The sequence below is a fragment of the Strix uralensis genome, chromosome 3, assembly GCF_047716275.1.
Source record: "Strix uralensis isolate ZFMK-TIS-50842 chromosome 3, bStrUra1, whole genome shotgun sequence".
NCBI lineage: Eukaryota > Metazoa > Chordata > Aves > Strigiformes > Strigidae > Strix > Strix uralensis.
This window is the reverse complement of record NC_133974.1, coordinates 109335641-109361991: the sequence shown is the minus strand read 5'-3', so window position 1 is coordinate 109361991 and position 26351 is coordinate 109335641. Positions and strand designations below refer to the sequence as shown.

The window sequence follows — 26351 nt, the reverse complement described above, 5'->3', positions numbered from 1 at the left end:
GGAGGAGATGTGTCTACACCCTCCTTTTGTGGGGGCATGAGCTCTGGGCATTGCAGGTCACATCATGGCCCATGTCAGAGACCAGGCTAGTCCAGTCCCAAGATTTCTGGGTCACCTCCTGAGCAAACATAAAGAAATCAGACTCAAAAAACAAGTATTAGAAGCTGCTTTGCTCCACTCATTGATGTTACTTCTGCGTTTGGTGTCTCTGACCCAAAATGCCTCTAAGCAGACTGTAAATGTAGTGTCCTGGTTTAGATCCCTAGAAACTTGCCCTCAAATTGTAGAAGAGGGCGTTCAGCAGTCCACGTCATGTGAGTAACTCTATCTACCAGTCTAAATAAGACAGATTGGAAATAACTGTGACTTTACCATCACCTGTGTTGCTTCCCAACGTGCCCTGTGCCAGGGACCCCCCTTCCCAAAGGACCCAGGTGCCTGGGCCATCCCTCAGGAGGATCTGGCAAAGCCTACAGCTCCCATCCCACCTCCCCAGCATGTAAGAGCACAGCTCTTGTGCAAAGGTTGTTTCTTGCAGGAAGGCTGTGTCCTGCCAAGCCACTCCCCACCAGGGCACTCTGTTGTGACTTTTAGGAGCTGGATCTCTTCCATACCCTAAAGTGAAGTTCTGGCCTTTAGGCTGCTGAGCTGGACTTCAGATCAAGCAACCAGAGATTGATGCCATTGTTTGGTGTCGAGAAGGGCATGTCTTCTGGTCTCAGAGGGCATGTGGGAGCTAGCAGCAGTTTGGGATTTACAGTGGCAGGGTTGGGAAGGCTGGGGGGGTCCTTCCCCACCAGCAGCACAGGCTTAGGAGCCCATATCTCCAACTTGTGCTGCACTGCTAGAGAAGCCAATGAGCAGAAATGATGTTTTGAACCAGAAAGACAGTGGTGAATACTGTGGAACTGGGAAAGGGATCAAACGCAAGTCTCCAGATGGAAACAGAGCAGTTTCCATCAAAGCCGATGACAAGTTCCCTGATATGGGGTCAGATCTTTGGACAGCACATCGCGTTTCTCAGCTGGACGCCTGATCTGGCTGCCTACAGCTCTGTGCACCAGCGTGTTGCACAGATGGGCTGCAGCGCTCCGGGACTCTTCTCACAAATCAGTTCACCGAGGCCCACTTTTGGCTACCAGCAAGTATTTTTATAATCTGCTGGCTTTTAAAAGCTAGCTGCTTGCTGAGGAAGAAGCACTGTACTGCTTAAGTAGCAGTCCACCAAAAGCGATAAGCTGTTTCTGAATTATTCGCTTACCTCCTCCAAACTGAAAATTGCTTAACAAACCTTATTGGTGTGTACTTAATGAGTAACAGATACGTGTCCAGAGATCTGGATCAGTTCCCACTCAGGAAAGTAGGCTGAACGTGTCTCATGCTGGCAATTAATAATTCAGCCAGCTTTACGGGAAGGTCAATTATGGCTGATCTGCGTTAGGAGGTTTTCAGCTTTACTGAAGGAGAGGCTCTCCATCAGGAAGAAATGCCTCCTGGAGACAACGACAGCTTTGAGGCTCAGTTACTCTGAGCTCCAATGCAGGCCTTGCCTTCGCTCTCACTTAGGCTTTTTCAGCTTCTTTCCTTCTTTGCCAGATTGGACAGAGAGGTCTAACACTGCCTCTCCTCTCTGTAGCGATTAACCCTAAGCGTGGTGCTGATGTGGATCCCACACCACTGCTGCGTTCTGCTTGTGCTTTGTGGGTGAGGAGGTTGCAAATGTCCTTACACATGATGGGTGACTTCTGTGCAGCTGGCTCCCACAGCTGCTCCGTTTCCTTCCATTGTGAGAGGGGTGGTCAAACCAAAGGACTGCTGCTCATTCATCTGCCTTTGCTGCTTCTAATTCTCCTCGCCTCCATCACAAGCAGGAAGAGCGAGCCTGCAACAAGCTCCTGTTTTTTTCCAATACACTGGAATATTTTTTCGATGATTCGAGCAGATGTTCCTGGCTTTCAGGCGTTTTTACCAAGGCTCCTCTATTGCACATGCTGATCTCTTGCAGGCAGCAGAGAAGGCAGTAGCTTTATCTCTATGACCCTCTACCCCAGATCTTTGGTCTTGGTGGGACCGCTCCCTGGTCCCACTGGAGAAAAGGGCAGTCCTCACAAAGCCAGAAGGGAGTGGCTTCTCTCCTGCAAGAGGCAAAATCCTTGCTGGCTAAAATGAGACTAGTCTGGAAAATAGAGCATCTGACATAAAAGAAATAATGCACATATTCAGATTTTTTCTCTCTCCAAATGAGATGGAGACCTTGGAAAGCAGCAGAAGCTATTACAGGATAGCTTCTGTAGCTTCTGTATCTGTAGCTCCCCAGCAGAAATTTCTACACCCCAGCCATCAAAATAATTTATCTAATGGAGCTTGGGGGTTTGGGCTAAAATTTCTAGGCACCCAGAAGTGCCTTTCAGTCACCAAACTTATATTTCCTTATATTAACTTGAGTGAAGTCTGTTGTTGGGCTTCATTTTATCTTTGCTCAACAAGAGCTGCGGGAGCCTGACTGACATGGCCTCTGCCAGGTTTTGGGGAGCTGCTGAAAAGTTTATTAAATGCCTTGTGTGACTAAACCACAAAATACCCACTGATCCAAAGCCTTCCTACTGCAAGCTGCTCCTCTGGCCAAACCAAGGCTACTTAGCCATTGTGCAGTACAGAAGCAAACGCATCAGCGAGGATGAGGGGAGTTTGCATAGGAGGAAGATGATGTAAAATACAGGCTGTCACTTGCTGCCAGCATCAGGGTCAGTGGTCACAGCCTGGTGTGTGCTGAAATGGTCACTGGGCCCTTTCTATTGCTGCCTGGACCAAGGGAGAAGTTCAAGGGGCTGAGAGACGGCAAAGCTGAGCAGAGCATAACCCCAGCTCTGCACCACATTAATGATTGCACTCTGGAGCACGTCACGGGAGGGTTTTTGGATGGGATCCTGCATTTTGGTCGCCCGCATGCCAGGACGCGCTGGGAGGAGGCATCCCGCGGTACCTGCCAGCTCTGCCCCACTGCCCTCCGCGCCCAGCGCCCAGCACAATGAACAAAGCTGGCCTCCTCGCCACAGCCGGAGTGACAAGGTTTTTCCCAGTCATGGGAAACAATCATCACTAGGGAAACCTTAACTACTTTTGAAAGACCAAAAGAAAACACATTCATTCTTTTAAACATGGAAAACTAAATGGCCTCTTTTTCCTTGGCTGCATGTGCGTGGCCGCGGAGCAGGCTGACACAGAGTGAACTCTGTGGGCAAACACTCCCCCCGCTTATTTAGTTATTAAAGAAGAGGGCTCTCCAGCACAAAGTCTGCCCTTCTCAGCTGCTCACCACGTTGTTTTTTAAACCAGCAAGGCTCCAGACACGAGGAGCAACTCGCTGACCCTCCTACTTGTGAGTGAAGCATCCTGGAGCCCTTCTGAGCTGTGCTGAAAGCCCCTTCCCATGGGGGCCCCTGGCACCGCAGCACCACGGCTGCACTTCTGCTTTTGGAAGAGCTGGAAGTGAAAGCGAAGAGCAGAGAGGGCCTGCTGCACTTCCCACCCACTCTAGCCGCACAGGAGGGTGTCTGGGGAGTCACCCCGGCACCTGAGGAGCAAGGGAGGGTGCTGGGCACAGGGCAAGTCTGGCGCAGTGCCTCTCCTGAGCTGCTGCGCTTGGCAAGGGGTGGGCAGCTGGGGACGTGCCAGTGGGGCTGCCTGGCCACCTGGGTGTTTCAGTGCTGCAAGGAGTGCCGAGGGTGGCTGGACGTCAGTGTGCCACAGGAGCAGGGCTTTCTCCAAAGTGGAGGGAAAAACAGGGTGTCACTCATACATGCCCCTGGGTTGCAGCAACTCCACTGAAACCAGGGCAAGCAGTGGGCATTGGTGACACTACTGTCTCCTCACAGTTTTCCTCCATCTCTTCTGATCCTAGGATTCAGGATCTTCCTGGCTATTTCAGGATCTTCCTGAGAGAAAGGAGCTGAAGTTCTTTCCAGAATTGGGAAAATCATCAATTTAACACTGCTCCCACTCTTTTCCTTCCCCTGCCCCAGCTGCGTAATCTTGCCTCTAACGGTGCACGCTCTAGTTAATAAAAAGCACTGAAATAGAGGTCCAGCTCCCACTATTTCCAGAACCGTTTGGTCCCATAAAACCATAGGAAACCGTAATTTCAGCAAATTAAATCAGTTACTGCCTATCTCTCTGGCTGAATGCATGGAAAGGGGAGAACACCCCGCTGGCTCCGTGTACGGGGAGTAACACTAGTCAAATTCCACCAGAGTCCACGCTGGGAAAGGGAGGTGACAGGCAGTCCCAGAAAGGCATGTCTCCTTCAAGCAGACATTAAAGGAATGCCATATGCTATAGGGAAAATGTACAGCAAGCACTGAGCTCATCAGTCACTTTTTGTTTAATCTAATTAAACACAATATATCCTCTGACCTTCTGGGTTGGCACTAAATTCTCCTATGTTGTTCTTTCCATATGAAGCTCTATTGACAGATGGGGAAAGCCTAGAGTTTGCTTTAAGTTTCAGATAAGTAAAGTTAAACATGCAGCCGATAAAATTGTTTTTTCAGCACTCCTCTCTCACTGACCAGTTGTGGGTGCTTGCTGGGAGGGCTTAACTCCTCTGGCCTCTATCCCACCCCTGGCTTGGGGCACCATGCTCCACAGTGAGCAAAAGCTGTAAGAGGGCAGAGGCAGAAGCAGAAACTCTTGAAAGTTCATTTTTAGAGTTGATTCTGACAGTTGCTCAGCTTCATTTCCATGTGTCAGACAATTAGGGAAAACAGTGACGCTCCTCACTAAATATATTTCCAGAGTAACTAAATAATTTGCTACCTAACAGCTAATCAGTCAGCATTTGCTGATGCTGAAACAGGTTTTAAATAAAAAGTGTCAAATTGCATCAGACACCACGTGCATATTCCCTGCTTATACAGGCTACATGCTGTTGTTGTGTGTACAAGAGCGCAACCGGTCAACAGGGCTTCGTGAGTTTTCTGGGAGGGAAAGCAACCACGGAGCTGGATTTGGGGGAGAGTAGGGTGCCACAAGCAGGCTTTGATCATGCAGAAGAGTTGGAAGCATGCTCAGCTTTTGGCGTGACAGCCTGCGTGCTCACTGCTGTGCAGGGAAATGAGAAGAGCACGTATCTGCCCTTCACCAGCATCACTTGGTAACATCACCTGCAAAGCTATTTTTTTCCTCCATGTACGTATAGCTGTGCCTGTGCTTCTGGACCTATGTGCAAATAACTCCTTGAAGTATAAACCAAAGTTACAGAAGAGCCTGGAGGTGATACCCTTACGGCTTCCGACAGGCTGGGCTAAAGAAGATTTCTTTACTGTAAATAGCTTTAATACTCCCTTTGTAGCGCTGGGCAGGCGGGAGGCAGCAGCCGCCGAGCACAGAGGGGCTGTTTCCTGCACATGGCTGTGGAGTCAAACTGGAGTGGTGTGAATCTCGTGGCTCTGATTTTCCATGGCCAGTTGCAGGAGCCCGAAACGGGGGTTGGCTCAATTGGGATCCCAAGCCATTGGCTTTGAGATGTCTGAATGCATGTTGGTGTTTGAATAAGTGCAGAGCTCTTGCTGGAAGCTCTCAGCCATCCCCAGTGGCTGTGAAGGACCCTGCCGATGGTGCGCAGCCACGTAACATCTCTCTTGAAGCTGTAGGGAAAGTATGAAGGATGACCTTTTGGAGCAACTCCTTATCTGGGGAGAATTTCATTATCTTCAGGCAAAGGGGGTAGCAGGCTGGCTGGGGGCATTGGTCAGTGTTGCTCCTCCATGGTCCAGACCCCATCTCTCCTCTGCAGCAGGTCAGCAGCCCCACAGAGCAGACAGATAAAGTGCAGCTGCCTCTCGCAAAACTCACCACCTTTTGAGCACTCCCATGACAGAGCGATCTGACATTTGGTATAGATACATACACCCCCAAAAAATATTGGGCCCAGCAGACTGCTCTGCAAAATGAGCTGTGCATGCTGGGCAGTAATGTGTGATGGGCTGAGGGCATGGGAGAGCTTCGTTTTGATGAATCAAACTTTCCCTCATAACACTGCGGGGGGGCTCAAGCATAAAACAAAAATCCAATGACTCCCGGAGGAATTGCCAAGAGGACAGTCCCTCTTCTCTCCTGCAAGTGCTCACGTGGTTGCCCCCACAAAGGCAGGGGGGAAGGGACTGCATGAAGCAGAATTGGCAGTGACCCCTGCGGCGGCAACAAGTTGCCTCGCTGACTATTTCCAGCAAGTGAGGAGTGACTTGAGATGGACGAAGCTGCCTCAAGCCTCTCCATAAAACAAGTCCTTAAACATGTCCTTAAAACTTGATTTGGAAGTGCCTGGCCAAAGGTGTGCCTGAAATCAGGTGGTGTGCTCAGTGACCAGCTTTCTATCTTGTTCAGCTCAGCAGAAAGGTTGTTGTGGTGGTTTGTGTCTCCGGGGACTCAGGGCCGTTACCCTGCACTTGGGGCGGTGCCGGAGCAGAGCACATCGCTCCTGGGAAAGCCCTGGCAGGGGGAAGCCAGGGTGGCTTGCCCTGCTTCAGGGGCCACTAGCCTTCATTCTGCTTGCGCTTTGAAGTACCTCAAGGTTTTAGCTATAAAGCTTTAACCACCAAAAACCAAAATCTTGGCTTGGGAAGGCACGTTGCCTTGGCATGTTTCCTGGGACTGAGTGACTTATGATGCTGTACCATAGTGGGGGGAGGACTCCTCCTTGTTTTAGAGGAGGTGGGTCATACTCATCTGGAGTCCAAACTCCCTCGGAGACTTTTTCTTCCCCCTTTTTTTTCATTACATCAGCCAGGACTTGATGTTACTATTTTAAAAACAAAAGGAGGGGACACCCCCCCCCTTCCCTCTTGCTCTCTGCCAAAAGGAGAACAAAGAACAGCTAAAGCGCACAAGTTCTGGCACTCTGTTTGGAAATAAAAACATTCATCCTCATGTCAGGTAGGGAACTGCCCGACCCCTCTGCCAAAGCAAGCAAGCCGGGCGGCAGAGCAAACCCACAGCGCAGAGGAGCCTGGGCGAAGGGGATGCCCGGTGTCACCCCATGCTTGGGTAGCTGCTTGCCAAACTCCTGCGCTGCTGTACCGGTGCCAGGGCACGCCGGGACACTCCCGGCCACGGGCAGTTGTCCAGGGAAGGGCCACCCTGGTCCTCCCAGGCTGGGAGGTGGGGAAGGACCCTTCTTCCACTCTTCTACCCCCCGATCCTCACTGTGCGGGCAGCCCCTGCATCTCCATGCGATGCGTCCCCACTCCCCAGCGGGGCTGGTGTATGTCGTGGGGGTAACCCAATGTAATTTCCATGCTTTAGACACTAACATCTTTGTCTGGCTTCTTCCTCGCCATTTAAACATGTCAGCAGTTCCCAGCACGGATTCCTGTGCCATGAGTTCACCCCCGACAAGGCATCCAAACTGCAAGTCGGGGCTGCTGGCTCTTCCCCGCCTGTCTGCAAAGCATTACTGGAACAGGGGCTGGTTCTCCAAACACGAGGAAGAGATTACTTGGGCTTTCTGGAAGGCTCCCTCCCATGCCTTCAGAGCGGAGCAAATGAGGATAATTTATCTGTGGGCTTCCGGCTGAACCCAGTAGCTCGAAGCAGCCAGGACTGTGCCGTATGTTTGTCCCAGCTCCTGTAAGAAGGCATTTTTCCATTGTTGCCGTTGTATATTTTTCGCCTGATTTGTTTGCACCATCTCCTTCAGGGGCTGAGATAAGAGGTTGTCCCCCTGCATTTTACTGGTGGCATATTCCCCAGAACAATCCAGGGAAAAACTCTCACAGGAAAGAGCCTTTGAAGGTGGCTTTCGTATGTTCGATGCAGCCCTCGTTACAGTCGTGTAAATAATTTTGTGCAATCTATCTGGCGAGAAACACAACATGTCAGAAGGGAATTGTTCTCTCAAATGTAGTAACGGATGGGCCAAAGCAGGCGGATCAGCTGTGTACGGGCTGCCAGCTTAATGGACAAAGCAGCTGCCTTTCAGTGGGGAACAAAAGCCAGGCGATGAGCCTATGCGCACTTGTGCGATCGTCTCTCCCGTTCCCCGTTCCCCACGGGAGCTGGAGTTGAGTTTTGTGGCTGGGTAGCAATCCTGGGCTCCCTTCCCCACCGCGTCTGCCGTGATCTCATGCAGTACCCAAGGATGGGTTAATGTCCCTGCTGCTTCTGCAGAGGGATGCGGGGAGCAGAGACAAGGTAATGTAGATGGCTGGGCCCTCCGCAGCAGAAGCAGCCAACTGGAACAACACTGTAACGCCATCTACTTTAGTGAAGTTACTCGTGATTTTTGAATGTAAAGTCGAGGCCCAGCAGCTCCAGCTTGGCACAGGGCAATGGGAAAAGAGCAGATTCTCTGTTTGCTTCCATCCTGTGCTGGCTCTGGTGCCTCCTCCCCTGTCCAAAATAGCTGCGTGCTGCCTGAAGTGACTTCACAGACAGTGAAAGCTTAAAACATTGCATTCACCTTTATGATTTTTTTTTCCTTTAGAGCAAATCATGGCGGAAGATCAAGAATATGGTGCACTGGTCCCCGTTTGTGATGTCTTTCAAGAAGAAGTACCCTTGGATCCAGCTAGCGGGACACGCAGGTATGGAGTGTGGGGTGGAAAGTGGTGAAAAGACTGTTATCTCAGGTGAATGGGCTTTGTTGGCCAGAATTGCTTCAGACTGCTGCATGAATGTCACAGATTTCAGCTCCCATGTCTCTAGCCCAGGAGGCTGACTTACCTAAATGCTAGGGAGGGTGATGTGAAGGTGCAGTGCTCTGTGCTTTCAGTCTCCGGGGCCAGCAGGTATTACGACAGTTTTTTTCTCGAGCAGCAGAAAGCTGAGTCCTTTGGATGAGACCCAACCCCTCTTGCTGCTCCACAGCAAAGCAGGTGATGCTGCCCAGCCCAAAGATGCCCCACACATGAGCCTAGAGACAAAAGTGTGAACCTACCATGAAGTACACAGAGGATGTGAAGCAAATGTGCTGGGTGCTGCAGGGCAGGTCTCTGCCCCGTTTCAGGTGTGACATTGCTGGTCATAAACCTCTGACACTACATGTGAATCTGGCAGCCCGAGCTTCTAAGTCCCAGCCTGCAGGGACTGTTTTGGGTAGGGGTGTAAATGGAGATGCTTCCAAGGTGTTGGGCTGCCCTTCTTGTTCTGGGAAGACACAGCATCATGCCCCATCCAAAGCAAGTGCCACATTGTCCCTTGTCACCCTCAGGTAGTTTCAAGGCAGCGGCCAACGGCAGGATACTGAAGAAGCACTGTGAATCAGAGCAGCGCTGCCTCAACCGCCTGATGAATGATGTCCTGAAGCCCTATGTTCCTGCCTACCACGGAGACGTTGTGAAGGACGGGGAGCGATACAACCAGATGGAAGATCTGCTGGCTGAATTTGACTCCCCCTGTGTTATGGACTGCAAAATGGGGGTCAGGTGAGTGGCTTTGGGGATGTTTTATGAGCTTTAAGATGGGATACTCAAAGCAAATGCATCTCCTGGGTAAAACCCTCTGAAAGACACACATGAGAACACCAGGCTTACCTGTCTTCAGGAAGAGCTAAGCCAACAGTGTGACGAGAGAGCCATGGGGAAGCCTGGGTACAGGAGGGACACACCAGGCTCTTTCCTCCTCTGCTTGTTGTCTGTCCCGTGTGCTGGGAAAGTTGTTTGGTGCAGCGGAGGGGACAGCACACTGTTTGGGTTTGGGTACACCAGAATGGCAGAATAGCTTTTAGGGGGATGGCAACCTGCCTCTCTCTGCTGCAGGAGGACACGGCCAAAGGACAGGGAGCAGAAGGTGTGGGAAATCCTGCCCAGGGTACCAGAGAGGTGAAATAAACACACTTGAATGGCACAGCTTTGGTGAACAACAGACTTTCCTCACCCTTTGCTTCCATGCACACTTGAGGGATAAAATGTGTGTGCTAAGTAGTTTAGTGCCTTTCATGCAAAGTTCCTGAAACATTTCCTAACAGATGAGCAACATTACCCATGTCCTTGAGAACCATCTACAGATATGCCAAGATCCCAGGCTGCAGCCACTTGGCCAGCAGCAGTTTTTGAGCTAGCAACACAGCTGATGAGGGTGTCCCAGAGCAAATGTGAGCAGGGCTGGTGACCCCAGGCAGCTGCCAGTTTTGGAGCAGTCTCAGGCCACCGCTCAGCCCTGAGTCTGCTGCAGACTGGCGGCAGGGCAGGTTGAGACCCTCCTCACTGGCTAAGGCGCAGCCCAGACACGGTGGAGACACTTGCACTGATGGAAAAGCTGATGGTTTCTGTGGGAGGGAGGAATCTTTTTTTTCCCCTCCTGAACTCCTGATGTGAAACTCGAACTGGCGTGTCGGGCTGTCGGCAGGGAAGAGGAGAGGAATACTTTCCACCGGAGAGGTGGAGAGAAGGGCAGGGTGCTCCAGGGCAGCCACGTGGCCCCCGGCTGGCACACTCCATGCTGCCGTGGGAAGAAGACAGGACCCACTCTGGACCCAGAGATGGCAGCCATCAGAGGAAGACCTGCTGGTCATGCTGCCTGGGTGCTCCTGAGGCTGTCTCTGGGAGGAGGAAAGCCTCCCCCACACAAATCACAGGTTGGGTGATTTGTGCACCTGGGTTTTTGGATCTGAGACAGGCAGAGCAGGCAAGGGGGCAAATGTGCTGGGCATCACCATTGTTAGATAAGATGGTGTTGTGGGACAAGTTGGTGAGGGAGGGTGCATTGGGCTAATGCTGGGGAGTGGAGTATCCCTGTGGCCAGGCAGGAGAGGGTCAGGAAGATAAACTAAACCTCAGGGCTATTAAACTTGTCCTCTGAGCCAGCAGCTTGCTGCCAGGCAGATACAGGTTTGTTTTTTTCCTGCCACTCTGGCTTTGGGATGTGGCAGCCTCCGCCAGTCACCCCTAACAAAAATTAGTCTTTCTTAAGCCCTGGTGATGGTTCAAGTCTGGAGCAATGTGGGGGGACCAAACCACAAACATAAATGATCAGTTGTTCTCATCAAAAGGAAATCTAGCTTTCTGAGTGGCATGAGCAGGACTTCTGAGCACACCGCTGCTTTATTCTGCTATTTTATTCCATCTGCCCAAAAATCATGGGTTTGGTGATTTCAGCTGAAGCCTTTCATCGCTTTTATCTGCAGTGTTTTTCAAAGGGGCTGATGCCCTGAGGATGTCTGCTCAGTAATCATATGCCTGCCCTGAGCAAAGACACCAGTTTGCCTTGCTAAGCCTGTGGGAAACACAGGAACACCATCCCACGTAGTCTGCCTAGCATCCTCCCTGTGTGCTCTGCTTGGTTCTGGAGGTGAACCGCACACTCAGTGCTAGGATTTTGGCACAAGGGACATGGGGAGAGGGCACAGCCACTCTGCAGAGCTGGGCATGGCTGGTGGAAGGTGTAGAGCAGTTTGAATTTGGGGGGAAGGAGGCAACAGATAGGGTCATTTCTGTGTCGTTTTGCTGGCACATCCAGCTTGGCGAGTTGTTTTGAGAGAGCCTGGGCACTTGCCAGGCTGAGCTGGGGCAGATTTGGGAGCTGCAAGAGGAGTTACATAGTGGTTTATTACTTCTGCAGGAAGTATTATTTTGTGGATGATGTTTTTCTGCATGCCAGAGTGCAGAAGTTCTCCACCAGCATGCTCTGGCGCAGAGTGGTGCTCCTCTGAAGGATGCATAACACCAAGATCTTTGCATACTCCTCTGCACACTCCATCCTCCTTCACCCATTCCCCCATCCCGACTGCACCCTGTGGTCCCAGGGGTGATAGTAAGCACCTGGCCAAGGCTACATCCCTTCCTCTGCTCTGACCTGTACAGGAAGCTTTTGCTAGATAGTCTGCTTAAGTCAGACCTATCCTGGGCAAAACCATCAACAGCAGAACAGCCCTGTGTAAAGCCCTGAGAAGCGCAGCTCTCACGGTGCACAGGGTGAAGGGATGGGAGAGCACAGGAGAGGCACAGGAGCATTTTTGGCAGCAGCTGCCCACACTGGCCAGACCTCGGAGGGAGCAGCAGCTAACACCGAGGGCTGGGACACAGCAGCTTCCCTCTTGCCTTCAACTCAGCCGGGTCCCAGAGCACGTGGGCGGTTTCCTGAGCACATCTTGAAAGCCATGTTTAGTTTGTGAGAGCCACTAAGTCACTGCTCATGTTTGGTGAGTGTTGGGGCACAGGCCCCCCTAGGACCAAGGGGTGGCAGCAGCAGAACCGTGGGCATCTGTGAAAAATAACCTGCCTTGTTATTGCCAAAGGAGTTGTGGTTCCTTGATGAACTGAAAAGATATCAGGTGTTGATGATGTGGTGCTAATTAAATCCAGATCAATTCACCTGCAGTGAGGCTTGCTCCATTATTTTCTATGCTGCCCTACTCCATAAGGATCCTGGATAGGCCTGATTTTTGGGGTAAGGGTGGTATGTGGCATCTCATGTGGTGGCCCTATGGCCTAGCTAATGTCCCCCCCTCACTCCTTGCAGGACATACTTGGAGGAGGAGCTGATAAAGGCCCGGAAGAAGCCAAGCCTGAGGAAGGACATGTACCAGAAGATGATTGAGGTGGACCCTGACGCCCCCACCGAGGAGGAGAATGTGCTACGGGCAGTAACCAAGCCCCGCTACATGCAGTGGAGGGAAACCATCAGCTCCACCGCCACACTGGGCTTCAGGATTGAGGGGATAAAGGTGAGGCTGCTCCAGGTGTGCAGAGCAGGGGGAACAGCTGCTGGGTGCATTTGGTAATCAAACTCACTCACGGAGGCGCACACACAGCAGGCTGGTGGTGAGACCATGTCACATCAGGACATCCCCAGTCCCTGCAGCCAAACCACCCTCATCAGGTGCCTGGCCTGGGGCAGTGCTGCTCTTCTGAGAGCACAGCTGAGCTCAGGGCATCAATGCGAGAGGACAGTTTTAGCCATAATCTCATTAAATCAGCTGCTTGGTTGATCTCCCTGAGTGTGAAATGCAAAGCGCTGTCCTCCGGCTTGAAGACTCAAATTAGTTGTTTGCTTTTGATACTGCTGTGCTGCTAGGCTGAGCCGTTAATCCAAATCCCAGCTTGAATGTGTGCCGATCTGTGGTTGGAGCTGCGAGTTTAGCCGCAGTTGGTAAGGAGGCTGTATTTACATCTCTGTCTGGAAAAATTCAGCAACTGAGCCCTGTGAAATGGGGTGATCACAAGCATCGGCACTTTCTGCTGGCACCTGCATATGTGTGTAACCTGCTGACTGCGCTTTCTCAGAGCTAGCACTCACGTTTCTGGAGATACCTGCTGGGATGCTTTGGTGACCCCATTAGATGAGCCAGCCCAGGAGTTTTTCTCCTCTCAAGCAGAGTTTGTGGTGAGAGAGATGTCTGGGATGGCTCTTGAATAGAGTTAGGTCTGTAACTACAGAGCAGTTGTATTAGTGATAGAAGACTTGCATGAACATTAACAACGGCATATGCCTTTTGATAGCTAGCCAACATGAATTAAAGGTAATATCATACTTGAGCTAAGGATTTCAGTGCGTGCCTGGGCATGGCATTGGCTTGGCAGCTGAGGGGAGCTCGATCAAGTTGTACCTGGAGTAACTCAAGCTTGGGGCATTGTGGGGGCCCAGGCAGTAGCTCAGGGCAGCTGCTTGCTTGATTTCTACATGGATCTTGGTTGGAGGAGTTTCCTTCTCTTGATCATGAATTGTTTTTCTCCTCCCTGAGTTGGCTGGGATTTTCCCAGAATACCCATTTGGCTCTCTATCACCTTAAACTCCTGCACCTCTCCTGACCAGACATGGTGGTGTCAAAATGACAGAATTAAAAGAAATTAAGCCCTTCCATGAAAAAGCCTTTACACTAGATTTTGCAGATTTTCCTGGTAGCATTTCCCTTGACCTTATCAGTCAAACAGCAAGCAAATGCAAGCAAATGTTAGACCACAGGTTTAAAAGGCAGTTGACAGGAGTGGGTCACTTGGAGCTGCTTCTTCTGATCACCCACGTACCAAACCACTGGTGGGAAGAGATCCGTCTGTCTGCCCTGCTGTGTGGGATAAAGTCCCCAGACTGTGGGAAGCCCAGCAGAGCATGTTGCGCACAGGGAGGGGGCCACCTTCTTAGTTCAACTGTTTCATGGCTGGCAGAGGATATTGCATTTATCTCTAACTCAACCACTTTCAGAAACCTGAGGAACGGCCCTTCAGCTGAACTCCTTAGAGTTTTCCATCATGAGCAGTGTGAGGCACCCCTGCCCATCCCATGCCCCTGCCTGGGATGCTGATGCTCATGCTCCCCCACAGCAGCTTTCTGTGGTGCCTACATTGGGTCAGGGCATTTGCTTGCTCCCACAGCTCTTCCCTGATCCCCCTAGCTCTCCCAGAATCACTTTTATGCCACGGAACATGCCTGTGAGCATGCTGTGAACTGCTCAGGACAACCCTTTGCCTAGTTCCCATTGCTGTTGTTTTGCTGATGCTTATTATAAAACTGAGGCTATATAAAAAAGGAGTGGGCCAGTTGGGACCAAAGCTCTCATGCACTGTTTCTTCTCCCTGCTTTCTTGCTATAATCAGGAATATCTGTCTATTTATAGTCCATCACGATATATCCTTGGCCTCCAGCGGTGCTTCTCAGCCTGTGATCTGGGGATGTTTAGGGGGCTTTATGGCAAAACAGGTCATATGTGAACTGCTTGAAATGAAAAATGTAAAAACCAAACCCAAATCGTGTTCCCACACAGGCCAAAAAAACACTGTGGAGGGAAATAAAAGCCATAAAGGAGTGCTGAGAGTTGTACCTGTGTTTTAGCCGACCATAACCGAGCCACTGCATGATGTGAGCAGTGGATTTTTTCCGAGGGGTGAGGCAGCCCTTTAATTGAAAAATGTTGAGAAGTGCTGGCCTCCAGGAGTAATCCTGCTGCTGCTAGGGACTGACTAATTTGATCAAGACTCTAATTACTGTAATTCTCCTTAAATCCCTCAGCTTCTCAATTATTTTCCCCTAAGCTAAAGCATTAACAATTCACGCTGGTTCTTGGCTGTCTTTTTTTCCAGCAGGGCTGTAGAGCTGGTCATGCTGTGCTGTATCCCTATATTTGCCCTATTGCTGGGGTCAAGTCTCCGCATTAGGGAAAGCTCCTTTGGTGCCCTGAGCTGCTACTGAGCCATCTGAGGAAATTTTGTGAAACTATTATTTAATGACAAGTCTCCCCATGTTTTCTTTCCTGCTGTGCATGCTTTCCTGGGAAGAGCAGGGGTGAATCTGCCCTGCCCTTCGCTCACGGCCGGAGGCTGACACAGGAGAGCACCTTGCTGTGCAAGGGAGGGACAGGACTGGGTGCATGGGCGGGAAGCGGGCACAGGGGAAGGACAGGAGTGGTGGTAGCCTTTGGGGCAGCATGGGCAGGTGAAGTGAACAGGCAGCTTAGGGTTGGGAATAAGGATGGGGACCCTTTCCTGGCTGAGCTCTTGCTTTCCCAGGTGGCCTGGAGGGTCCAGTTCTTCCTCTTTAAAATGGAAACTTTCCTCTGCAAAAGGAGATAATGACACTCATCTCATTTTCTGGAATAGCTTGAAACTGTCAGAAACAGTAGCTATTAATAAAATTACCATGCTAAAAGTAATACAAGTGATCTCTGGTGACCTGGTTGAAGCTTAATGGAGCTCATTGCAAGAAGTGTCACTCCTGAGCTCCCGCTCTGGTCTGAGAGTCACTCACCATTGCCCGCAGCAAGGTCATGGTGAGATGATATTTCCTGGGGCTGGGAGGTTTGCAGGGTCCCAGAACAAGCCCTGAAAGCCCTCACCTGACTTTCCCAAGACGGGCAGCTCGCAAGCCTCATCTGAGGCCAGACACAGTGCTGGAGGGAGAGCCGGCTGACCCGAATCCTGCCCCAGTGACGCCAGTGCAAACTGGAATCGCTGGTGGGGCGGAGGTTGCGATAGCCCTTATCAGCCCCCCTCACATTTTGCTGTGTGGAAGCCAGCCCCCTCGGGGCTTGGACACCTGTAAATGTCGTGGCAGTTGTCAGCCCCACGGCAGCAGCTTCTGGCTGGGCAAGGAAACCACGGGAGGCGGGTAATGATGGGAGCAGCACTACGAATAGGCTGTTTGGCTTTCCTGAAGCCTGGATTGCCTTATCTGAAAGGCCATCTGTGGTTTTCATTTATTTTTAGGAGCACTTGGAAGTCCATCTCCTTTCTTGGATGCTTTGTGGAAAGTTGTGCTCTTTACATGTGAAATTAGTGCTGTGGCACTTCTCCAAATTGATATCTATCGTCCCCCAGGGAGAGGGTGGATTGATTTCTGAACTGGCATGTCAGGGCTCATGTGACACATGTATAGCGACATAGCACCCTTCCCCTATACACCGCACACATGCCACTAGAGCACCCTGGGCGAGGCCTGCTGCCTCGCAGGACACAGCCAAAAGCAGAGAGCTTGGCTCTGCTTGGTCTGTCAGCAGGATGGCTGCTACAGCAGGGAGGTCTCCAGTGAGAAGGTTGTCCCTGGACCCTGCCAACGCATGCTCTGCCAGCTGTTAGCCTTGCTTTTATACCCTGTGGCAGCATGGTGGTCAGGGTGGGCCCAGGGTGGTTTGAAGCTGGGTCCATTGGTTGTACCCTGTGCAAACAAAGTTCTTCCTGGAGAGCAAGATTTTTCACACATTGCTTTCGTTATTGTCTTTGTTAACACTTGCACAAAATGCAAGCTGGAAGTGTGCTGCGTGACTCGTGGAAGTGTGGGTTTGGTGCTGGGCTCGCTTTGCCCAGCTCTCCACAGCCTGGGTGCTCGGCCCTCTCCCAGGCTGGACTGGCCACCATGCCCATGGGCAGCCCTCTGTCCAGGGGGATGCACATGGCCCCATCTTGGGGCACTTCCCTGGATGGGTCTCAAAGTCCTGCCAGTGCACGTAAGTCTCTGGAGCAGGTGTTTTCATTGTGCTCTTTTCCTTCCCCAGCCTCTACTCTGCTTCTTCATCCTTACTTCATCTTCCCCAGCCCACAGGATGTCTTTCTGGCCTCTGTCCCTTTGCTCTATTGTGTGCAAATGAGCTGTCCGGAGTGGAGGGATGGAGCTCTGCAAGCGGAGCTGTGAGCACGAGCACGTGCGGTTTAAAATAGCCCCTGTATCCAGGAAGCCGGCTCTGCCTGCCCGACTCACGGCCACTCCGGACAATGAAACATGCTGATCTGAAATCAGAGCCCCAGCAGTAGCGGGGAAATGGCGAGTGACCTACAAAGCTGCCCAGAGGTTCAGCCAGGAGCCTCTGGGTCAGGGCTGTGTGCCGTCCCCATGGCAGACCAAGCCATGCCATCCCTGCGGTGGGCCAAGCACGGATGTGCCTCTGGGGAAGAGGCAGAGGAGACCACTGGGCTGCTCACTGCATCTTGGTGACAGGCTGCTGGTTTTGAGGGTTTGCAATCCATGGGCAATCAAAGGACTAGTGAGTCAAGACAGCTGTGGGGCTTGTTCCTTACCTTCATCTCCTTGCTTCAGTGGTTTGTGGAGGACTTAGTGCGGAGGGGTTTTGCACCTGCTTCTGAGATGTTGTCTCTGTCCTCACTCAGTTGTGTCCTGCCACGGTCGTGCTCTGCTTTCCTCCCCAAGCAGAGGTGTAGCCCAAGGCTGGGGTCAGCACCTGTGCTCAGCCACAGCCATGCTGGGAAGCCACCTGGGCATAGTGTGGCCAGAAGCAGGTGGTCTCCAGCCTTTGGTGGTCATTGAGCGCCCAGTCCATGAGAGGCAGCTCGTCCACATTGCTGGTGACCTCAGCAAGTACGTGATGGTGGAGACTTGCTGTTTGCGTTAGGGGGCAAGCAGTGGAGCTGCAGGAGGCTTTGGGACGTGCAAGGCAGAGAGTTGCTACCTCTTCTCACCCCACCTCCATAGACAGGTCCTTCAGCTGCCAAAAAAAGCTGGTCACGTCCTATTCAGGGATATGCGTGGCCGCAGAAACACCCATCTTTGCCCCGGCTCCCTCTCTCCCCATCCCGCTCACCGCTCTCCCTTCTTTTCAAGAAAGAGGATGGCACTGTGAACCGGGACTTCAAGAAGACCAGGACAAAGGAACAAGTTATGGAGGCCTTCAGGGAGTTCACCAGAGGAAACCGCAACATTTTGGTGAGTGGGGAGTGCTGGGGAGGGTTTCCCAGGAGAGGGCTCCTCCTGCAGAGGCTGCCCTTGGCTCATCAGTTCCCTGCCCTGAGGGGCTGCAGCCTGAGCAATTGCTCTTAAAAAAGCATGAAAAATAGCAAAGAGAAATGCCATCCTGGTGCAGGGGTGAGGGGAGAGCAGTGGAGGGCTGGTAGGGGACACATATGCTGCAGCAGCACTGCTTAGGCCAGGTCTGAGGCTGCTGGGGATGCTCAAGGGTTGGTCCCAAAACTTGCTGCAGAGGCACAGCCATGCTCTGCCCACTCATCCCTGGGGCTTACAGCAGCCCCCAAGCCCTCTCTTTACCCCACTACATGATGGCATGGGCAGTGGGGACTCCCAGCCTGGCAGAGTGGGCTGCCCCACGCTCGGTCTTGCAGGACAGGTGGCCAAGGCATCCCCCTGCCTGCGCCAGGCGCCCTCCGCACGGGCAAGCCGTGGTTGGCATTTCCCAAGTTTCTCTAAATTGCCAGGAGAATAAGAGATGTAGCTGTAAACAATTTACACCGACTGTGTCAAATATCTTATTTGACAAAGCACTCCCATTTTAAGCTGTACTATATAAAGCCTACAAACACAAGGCTCCAGCTGAAGTGGCCCTTGGCACTGCCTCCTTCAAACTGGCATGTTCACTTTGACAAGAGTTACCCAGGGATTATTCCTGGATCTGAAAATGAAGTTGCCTAGCTGCATTTTATCCCCAAAGAGCTTGGAGCACATTCACGCCGTCATGCCCTGGCTGTGGATGGGGCTCCTTGGCCAAACTATTGCCACACAGCAACCCCCACATCCCCCCACACAGTCAAAGAGTGAAAATTTAGGTGTATTATAGTGCCCAGATACCTGCTGCGCATGTTCCTATGCTTAGTCCTTCTATCTAAACTTCAAAATCAAATTATCAAAGGGGCCTCCTGAGAATGTTTAGTGCCTTCCAGCAATTTGCAGGGATGCTTGAACAGGCACGTGGGTCTTGACCTGCATGCTGACTAGTGTGAAAGCCCTTCCACCTATGGTACCAACTTTGAAGAAGCGCTGATACGGAGTTACAGAAGTGTCTCACGATGCTTGACTGAGTGAGTGATAAAGCAACAGGTGAGGTGAAGAGTTGACCTATTAAAAAGAGTGCAATGAGAGAAAAAGCAGCCTGGCTGTGTATGCACAGCAGCAGCTGCTGAATTAGCTGTTCCCTCCTTGGGAGCATCATGGACGCAGTGGGAAAAGTCTGCAGAAAGCACTGGTTCAGCAAAAGCAAATGCTCTCACTAAGTTTTGGAAGCCACAGAAGCTCACAGAATGCTGTAGAGGCCAAAAGGATAAGTGGGTCCCAAAAAAGAGGGGACACCCTTCCAGGGGACAGGTCTGTGGGAGGACGCTGAGTGCAGGGTGGCTGAGGGACACCCCCCGGCATCTCTCCATGCAAACATGGTATCATAGAGACGATGCTGGGAGGGGTGACTTTCCTGTCTCCCCCATGCAGCAGATTTTATGTAGGCTTCCCACAGTGCTGATGGCTTGGGTTGTTTGTTTTTTTTGTAATTCCAGAACAGTTACCTTAACCGGTTGAAGGGTATCCGCGCTACCCTGGAGACATCCCCGTTCTTCAAGTGCCATGAGGTAATACTCGTGTTTAGATAGAGCTGCCTGGAAATGCAAACGGTTTAATCTCAGCTGGTCCAAGGAGAGAAGAGAAGTCAAAGTCAGAGGCTGTAAATTTCTGCAATTTTGAATTTATTCTTAGATCCGTCTTTTCATACCCCTGTTTATCTAATACTTATGTAGAAATAAAGCTGGTGACCGATACAATGTTCATGCATCTGACATGGGCTCAAATCTACTGAAAACCAATGTTCATACAGATTAAAAGTGATCTAGGAGGAATTTGGGCTGTTTATGGGTTTATATGACTGGGAAAAGTCCTTAGTGTAAAAGTATAGGGGTTTTCTGAAGAGAAATGCCTGTCTGAATTCACGTCATGTATCATTTGGCTGTCAGTTGTTCCATCAAACAAGAATTCAATGCAGCCATAAATTGCAGACATCCCAAAAGTGCCTTTACTGAAGGACAAGTGTCTTGGAAGGACTTTCCTCCAGAAATGAGTGTCCACGAAATCAACATTTTCTACAGTGAAAATTCAGTTCTGGTGAGAAAACAAAGAGGAAGTGCTACATTTTTTGGCTGTTTCAATAGGCATTAGAATGCTGCATAATTTAATTAAATCACTTTATTGATTTAGCATTGACAAAGAGTACTTGCTATTGCATCTACTTAACAAAACATGAGAGCGCGTGTCCTTGGCACATGTTGTCTATGGCCCAAGAGCCTCATAGGAACCCCTGACTCATGGGGAGCAGGAGCCACAACTCCAAGAGCCCACGGTCCCTCAGCCAGAGCTGTGTGAGCCACCTCGGCCCCGGCCGCACACGGGGCGTCCAGATGGGGCCGTGCCTCCTGATGGCAGCGCTGTAAGGCAATTGGAAGGGAAATGTCGAAGCTGAAGGTTTCAGGTCAATTCAACACAGGAAACAAAATGCTCCCTGAAACCGAGTGCCAGGGTTTCGTTTGAAAACATAGAGACAAAACAGCCTTTCAAGCAGGTTTTGAAAGGAGTTTCCACTCCTTAAAAATTAAAAAGCAGCAGCTTTGACTTTCCATCCCACTTTGAGATGAAGCGCAGCAGAAGCTCTGCCAAGCTCTGCGTGTCCCTCCACGGGGCCCTCGCTGGGCAGGGCTCCTCCGAGGAGCTGCAGGAGAATTTGGAGACCCAGGACAGGCAAGTGAAGAATGTCAGCAAAAGGCTTTTCCTTAAAGTTAAAATGTTCTGTCCTGGCCAGGAGATGGCTATAAGAACTTAGAAGGAGAAGAACTAAAGATAAGCGTTTATAATAATGTATATCTCTGGACCTGGGACATTTTCCCAGTGCTCTGGAGGAGGAAGTCTCCTCAAAAATGTAAATTCGTAATAGCTTTTGCAAACAGCGCATGCTTCCCATTCAAAACCCTTGTCAAAAGGCAAACCTCAAACTAAACCCTGCTGATAACACAGACATGGGAGTCCCCGGCAACATTTAGTGCTGCTGTTTTGGAGGGCTGACATCAGCTGGATGCCCCTTGAGCTGCGCTCCTCCGCGTATCTGCACAGCTTATGGGGCGCTTCTGGATCTCAGCATACTGCGTCCTGTCTGTTAACAGCCATGGCACTCTGGTCACCAAGGTCCCTATTTGTGATCAAGGGCAAGCAAGTTCATAATCCACCAATTCATGCACGTCAAACATAATTTGGAAAGCAATCTTTGTTTGGGACAGCTCTGAAGCACGCCTGTTGGGGCTTTTCTGTAGCACAGCCTGCTAAAATCTGACTGGAGGAGCAGATTCAGCAGATGAGCATGACAGTGAATGGCCTGACACCGATACGTGTTCCCCAAGCACTGGGAAGCCGCAGTGGAGCTGCTGCTGAGCATCAGCCCGGCTGGGAGTGTGAGCCGGGATGGTCCAGGGGCTGAGCTGGAGGTACCCACCTGCTGAGCATCTCCCTGCTCCGTGGGTGGTGAGCATTGGGCTCATGGGGTCTCGTCCCGCTGCAACAGGCCTTGAGACTTCTGCTGTCAGAGGTGATGTGCTTCACCTTCCCAAATGCACCTGTGGGCTTGCCCAGGCCACTACTTGATGCAGGATTTTTCCAAAGGTCGATCAGGATAGGAAAGAGCCCTTCAAAGCAGATGCAGCCGAGTGAACTCATGGAAAAGGAAATTCATGTACATGCATCTCTGTAACTTGCATCCCCAGAGCACTGTGAAAGCCAGGAGGATATTCTAGGGGGAATCTGGGTGCAGCTGGACAATGTTTCAGGTGGGAGACAGCACATAGCAAGTGACTTGTTCTTGGAGCATACCTGTCCCTGTGGTGATGTCTACAGGGCTGCTGAGTGTGAATAGCATGAGCCGGTCACAAAGAACCAGCCTTGGACAAAATCCCCATCTGAAGGCTGAGACATTTCATCTCATTCCTTCCCTGGGGACCTTGACTCAGTTTCCAAAATGACATCTCTATCTTTTGTGCCCATGTTTTTCTGATCCTCTCTTTCTGCTGAGAGCTGGGATTTGTATGAGTAAATCAGCTTGTCTTGAATACTCAATTTGCATGTGCAAACACAGCAGCAATACAGAGCTTGCTTTTGCTCATGCAAAATCTCAGCATTGTCTCTTGCAAAGGCAGCCCAAGATAAGGTGTCTGAAGCCACGTATCTGGCTGAGAATGAACAATAGGAGCACCACTAACTGATCTCTCTTCTCCTCAGGTAATCGGGAGCTCCCTGCTCTTCATTCATGACAAGAAGGAACAGGCCAAAGTCTGGATGATTGACTTTGGGAAAACCACCCCGCTGCCGGAGGGACAAGTTCTCCAGCACAACGTGCCCTGGGTGGAAGGGAACAGAGAGGACGGCTACCTCTGGGGGCTGGACAACCTCATTCAGATCCTGACAGAGTTGTCCCAGAGCGAAGACTTACATTAAAGCCACACGTCCGACTCTGCCACTACCCCCAACCTGCCCCCGACTGACTCATCTGAACTGCACTACAAGACACTTTCCAGCCCTCGCCCTTTCCATTTGAAAGCTATACTCTCCCTATTTAATGTGTTTTCGTTGTGGTTTTTTAGGTTGTCTTGGGGTTTTTTTTTCCTCTCCATGTAAATAGAGATCTAACCTGCCAGAACAAAAGCTGAACTTCAAACCTTGGCTTCGCAGAGTCGGTGGGAGCACGCGGCCATGCCGGCCGGGAGCAGTCTGGAGGGGTTGCTTAGGCAAGCACGAGCTTTGCCTATCGTGCTTTTGTCTCTTGTGCAGCCTGGTTTTAAGAGGACTGGCAGAGGAAGGAGCCTCTTCCTGTGCTGGGATCAGTAGCTTCATCCTGAAAGTGGCTGTGCCCAGGACCCTCTGGCAGCCAGGGTGCAGGAGCAAGGCCTGGAGGTGGCGAAGGATACTGCAGTGGGAGCCCTTTAGTTGTCTATGCCAGCACCTTTCAGCCTAGGGAACTGAATGTGCAAAGTCCGTAAGAGATGCTAGAAGGGCAGATTTGGGTTTTTCTTTGTGTTCAAGACATCCTGTAGTGGTTGCTCAGTTATTTTCAGGTGGCACTGGAAGACGAGGGTTTCTGTCCTGCTGCGGGGTCCTGTGGCCAGGCACAGGTATTTACCATAGCCAGGTGCTTCCTGCCCACGTCCCCCATACTGGGTGCACTGGTGTGGTGGGTAACGCTTCGAGCTCCTCTCTAGAGACCCAGCTCCCCTGCTAAGAGCTGCTTCCAGCCCTCCTTAGCTGGGGTCTCCAGCCCTCCACAGGGAATTAAAGGCTTTGGGCAGGGCTGGGGAGAAAAAAATAGCTTATAAGGGACTACTATGAGACCTAAAGTAGCCATCCAGGTTGATCAGTCTTTTCTGGCAGCAGCTGAGCACGTGTGTAGGGGTAGTGCCACCAATGCCCACACCTAGCCCAGGGCAACCCTCTCGCCTGGAGCATCTCCGTAATTTTTATCAGCAGCCAGTGCAGGGTTACAGCAGCAAAGCAGCTCTCAAGGTGACCCACTTAGTCATCTTTGGCAAAGCAGAGTTGGGATCAGGCATCTCCCCGTCTTCCCTTTTGTACCGCAGAGCTGGCCTGACTCTGCCACTGCTCTTCGGCACTGGCTCCCCAGCCCGCTCGGGCTGTGCGTACAGCCTTTGCGCTCCCGCTCCTGCGAAAACACCCAGTTCCCTATTTAGGGTGGAGGCTATTTTTTAACTTCCTGGAACATTTGAACTAAGCGGCTTGCTCGCGGCAGAGCTGGCTCACTAAAGGTCAGCCATCGAGAGGACGGCGGGGAGGGGAGGCTGCAGGGAGAGCCGGGGAATCCCTCACGTTGAGGACAGAAGGAACGTGCAAGTGCAGGAGGTGGTGCAGGAGCTTGGCAGCCACGAATCCCTCACCTGCTCCATCCCCAAACCCACCGTCTCACCTCGATCCCCAGGAGCGGTGCTCCAGAGCCCCTCTGCCATCCTTCAGTGGGTCCAGCACCCTCGGTCGGGGAGGTCTTCTCCTGGCAGCAATAAGGAGGAGTTGGCCATCAAACAATCTGCAGTCATGCTCCAGCCTCTTCCCCGAGAACTGAAGTCTCCTAAGGTTTTTCTCAGTTCATATCTCTCCAGACAGATGTCTTCAGCTCATCTGATGCCATTGTAAATGGTTGCACTGTTTTAGCTCCTTGCCAGGCTTTCTAGAATAGCCCATGTGGAAGTGCCTTATAGACTTGCCTCTGTTCCATTAGTGTCATGGAAAAGGTTGGGGTTTTTTTTAAGTTATATTTATTTTCATCCCATTTTAATTGCACAAAACACTAAAACTTAATGCATGGAATCCTTTTTTTTTTTTTTAAATGTGTTTTTAGTTTTTAAACCATCCCTTTTCCAGCTTTGGAGAAAGGGTGTGAACAGATATGCATAGACATGTACCACTTATCGCTGTACTTTAGCTTCAAGCTGCTCTTATATATGTATATTATTTTTTAAGCCTGTTTATAAACCAGATTCCTTGCTTTGTGGCTTTGGAAGAAGCAGATTGTTCCTCTCAGATCTCTTATGCCTTCCTGGAGGCTGGAACGGTTGCTGTGAGGGATTTTCCCCGCTCCCACCACCCCTCTGGGTCATTGGGTAATACAGAAAAAAAATCCGAACCGGTCTGAAACACCAACGCACAGTGCCTGTAAAAAAATCCTGTAACTTTGCAAATAAAGGCATATGGGAAGCATTCGCCTGGTGTATGGTCCACATCTGCCCTGTGCAGCTTGTGGCAGCTTGGGAACAACAGCACCAGCTGGCTTTTTTGTCCGTGATTTTGGGGGAAATCAGGCTCCAGCCTTGGTTACCCCAGCACACGCCAGGAGCAACGCTGTGTAAAAGCAAGAGTGGGGAAGGACCCTGGGCCAGGGACAGATCCTGACAAACAGGAACTGGCTTTGCAGGGAGCAGGGCAGGGTGGGAGCACGGTTGGGGTTGTGGGGGGTCCAGACTGGGTGGGGGCACCCCCAGGAGAGGCCTGAGTTTCTCCATCCCGCTTCTGCAGGGAAGCCCACCAAAGGCAGCTCAACACCAGGAATTTTTTTCGGTCTTTGTGTTTTTCACTAGTGCTAGGTTGTGGCTCCCACTGAGCAGTTTCCAAGTGCCACCCTGCGATTCCTGCACTCGAAAATATCAAAGCACCCAGGGACGTCAGAGCTGCCTGGTGCTGCCATGCACTTCTGCTCCTCTTCTTCAAAGCTGCCCCGCAGGCAGTGCCAGAGGGAGTGATTGGGACCAAGGGCCACCAAAAATACCCCAGATTGGTTTTGCACTGAAGGAGAAATCAGGTTGTAGAGCCTGAAGGCAGCTCCAGTCCCTCCTGGTTGTTGGTGCAATTGCAGGGGAGCAGGAGCCTGTCCTGCGACAGACGTGGCCGAGGCACAGGGTTGGGTCAGATTTAATGCCCAGACCCCCAGGAGCAGGCCCGGCCTGGGAACTGGTTCCTGCAGCATCTCTCCCACTTGCCATAGCACCTCTAACACAAACTGCAGGAGAAACCCTGCATGGACTTTGCTTAAAGACTAGAAACCTCTTGTTACGAGAAAGAGCTGGTAGTATTACAGATGTGAGGCTGCTATACGTGCGCCTAGCGATCTCTCGTGGGCTGTGAGAAAGGCGTCCGTGCTTCCTGCCTGCCTGGCTTGCATGCTCCCACAGCATCGTTACCGACTGCTGATGTTTTACTTACAGCCCCAGTTCTTTGGGCCACTGAGTCCAATTGGTACATGGCTCCTCTTCCTACCTGTGGGGGAAAACAAAAGGCTCCAAAACTCCCGTAAAATGATGTTGTGGCAGAGAGGGGAAGGGAAAAAGTCGGGGAAGGGAAAAAGTCAGGGAAGGAAAACCCTCATGACTGAGTGCTGGTGTCTGCTGACCCTGAGCTTTATGCACCAGGTTGGAAAGGGGCAGGTCCCAGCGCTGAGCTGGGGCTGACAGTGCAGCACAGCACACACCACAGCAAGAACCCTACTTGCCCTCCACTTGGCTTTGCTGCACCCCCAAAGCAAAGCCCTGGGCTCTGTGAGAGACGAGACAGGCTCTCTGACACTTCAGGGATTAATACACTAAAGTATTAATAAACTCAATATAGAGAGGAGAGGCCAGCACTTATATTAACACAGTAAGTCCCAGCACCTCCAGCAGTGCCAC

The 26351-nt window shown here is 51.3% G+C and overlaps 1 protein-coding gene across 1 annotated transcript in view; it reads left to right on the top strand.

The window, feature by feature from the left end:
- The window catches only part of ITPKB (inositol-trisphosphate 3-kinase B), a 70083-nt gene extending 45192 nt beyond the window's left edge, over positions 1 to 24891 (top strand). Inside the window, exons 3-8 of the mRNA XM_074863860.1 lie at positions 8483 to 8582; positions 9209 to 9422; positions 12457 to 12661; positions 17980 to 18081; positions 19656 to 19727; positions 22408 to 24891. Of these exons, the coding sequence (XP_074719961.1) occupies positions 8483 to 8582; positions 9209 to 9422; positions 12457 to 12661; positions 17980 to 18081; positions 19656 to 19727; positions 22408 to 22623 (909 nt within the window). The 3' untranslated portion in view covers positions 22624 to 24891. The remainder of the gene's footprint in view (positions 1 to 8482; positions 8583 to 9208; positions 9423 to 12456; positions 12662 to 17979; positions 18082 to 19655; positions 19728 to 22407) is intronic.
- Positions 24892 to 26351: the final 1460 nt, after the last annotated feature.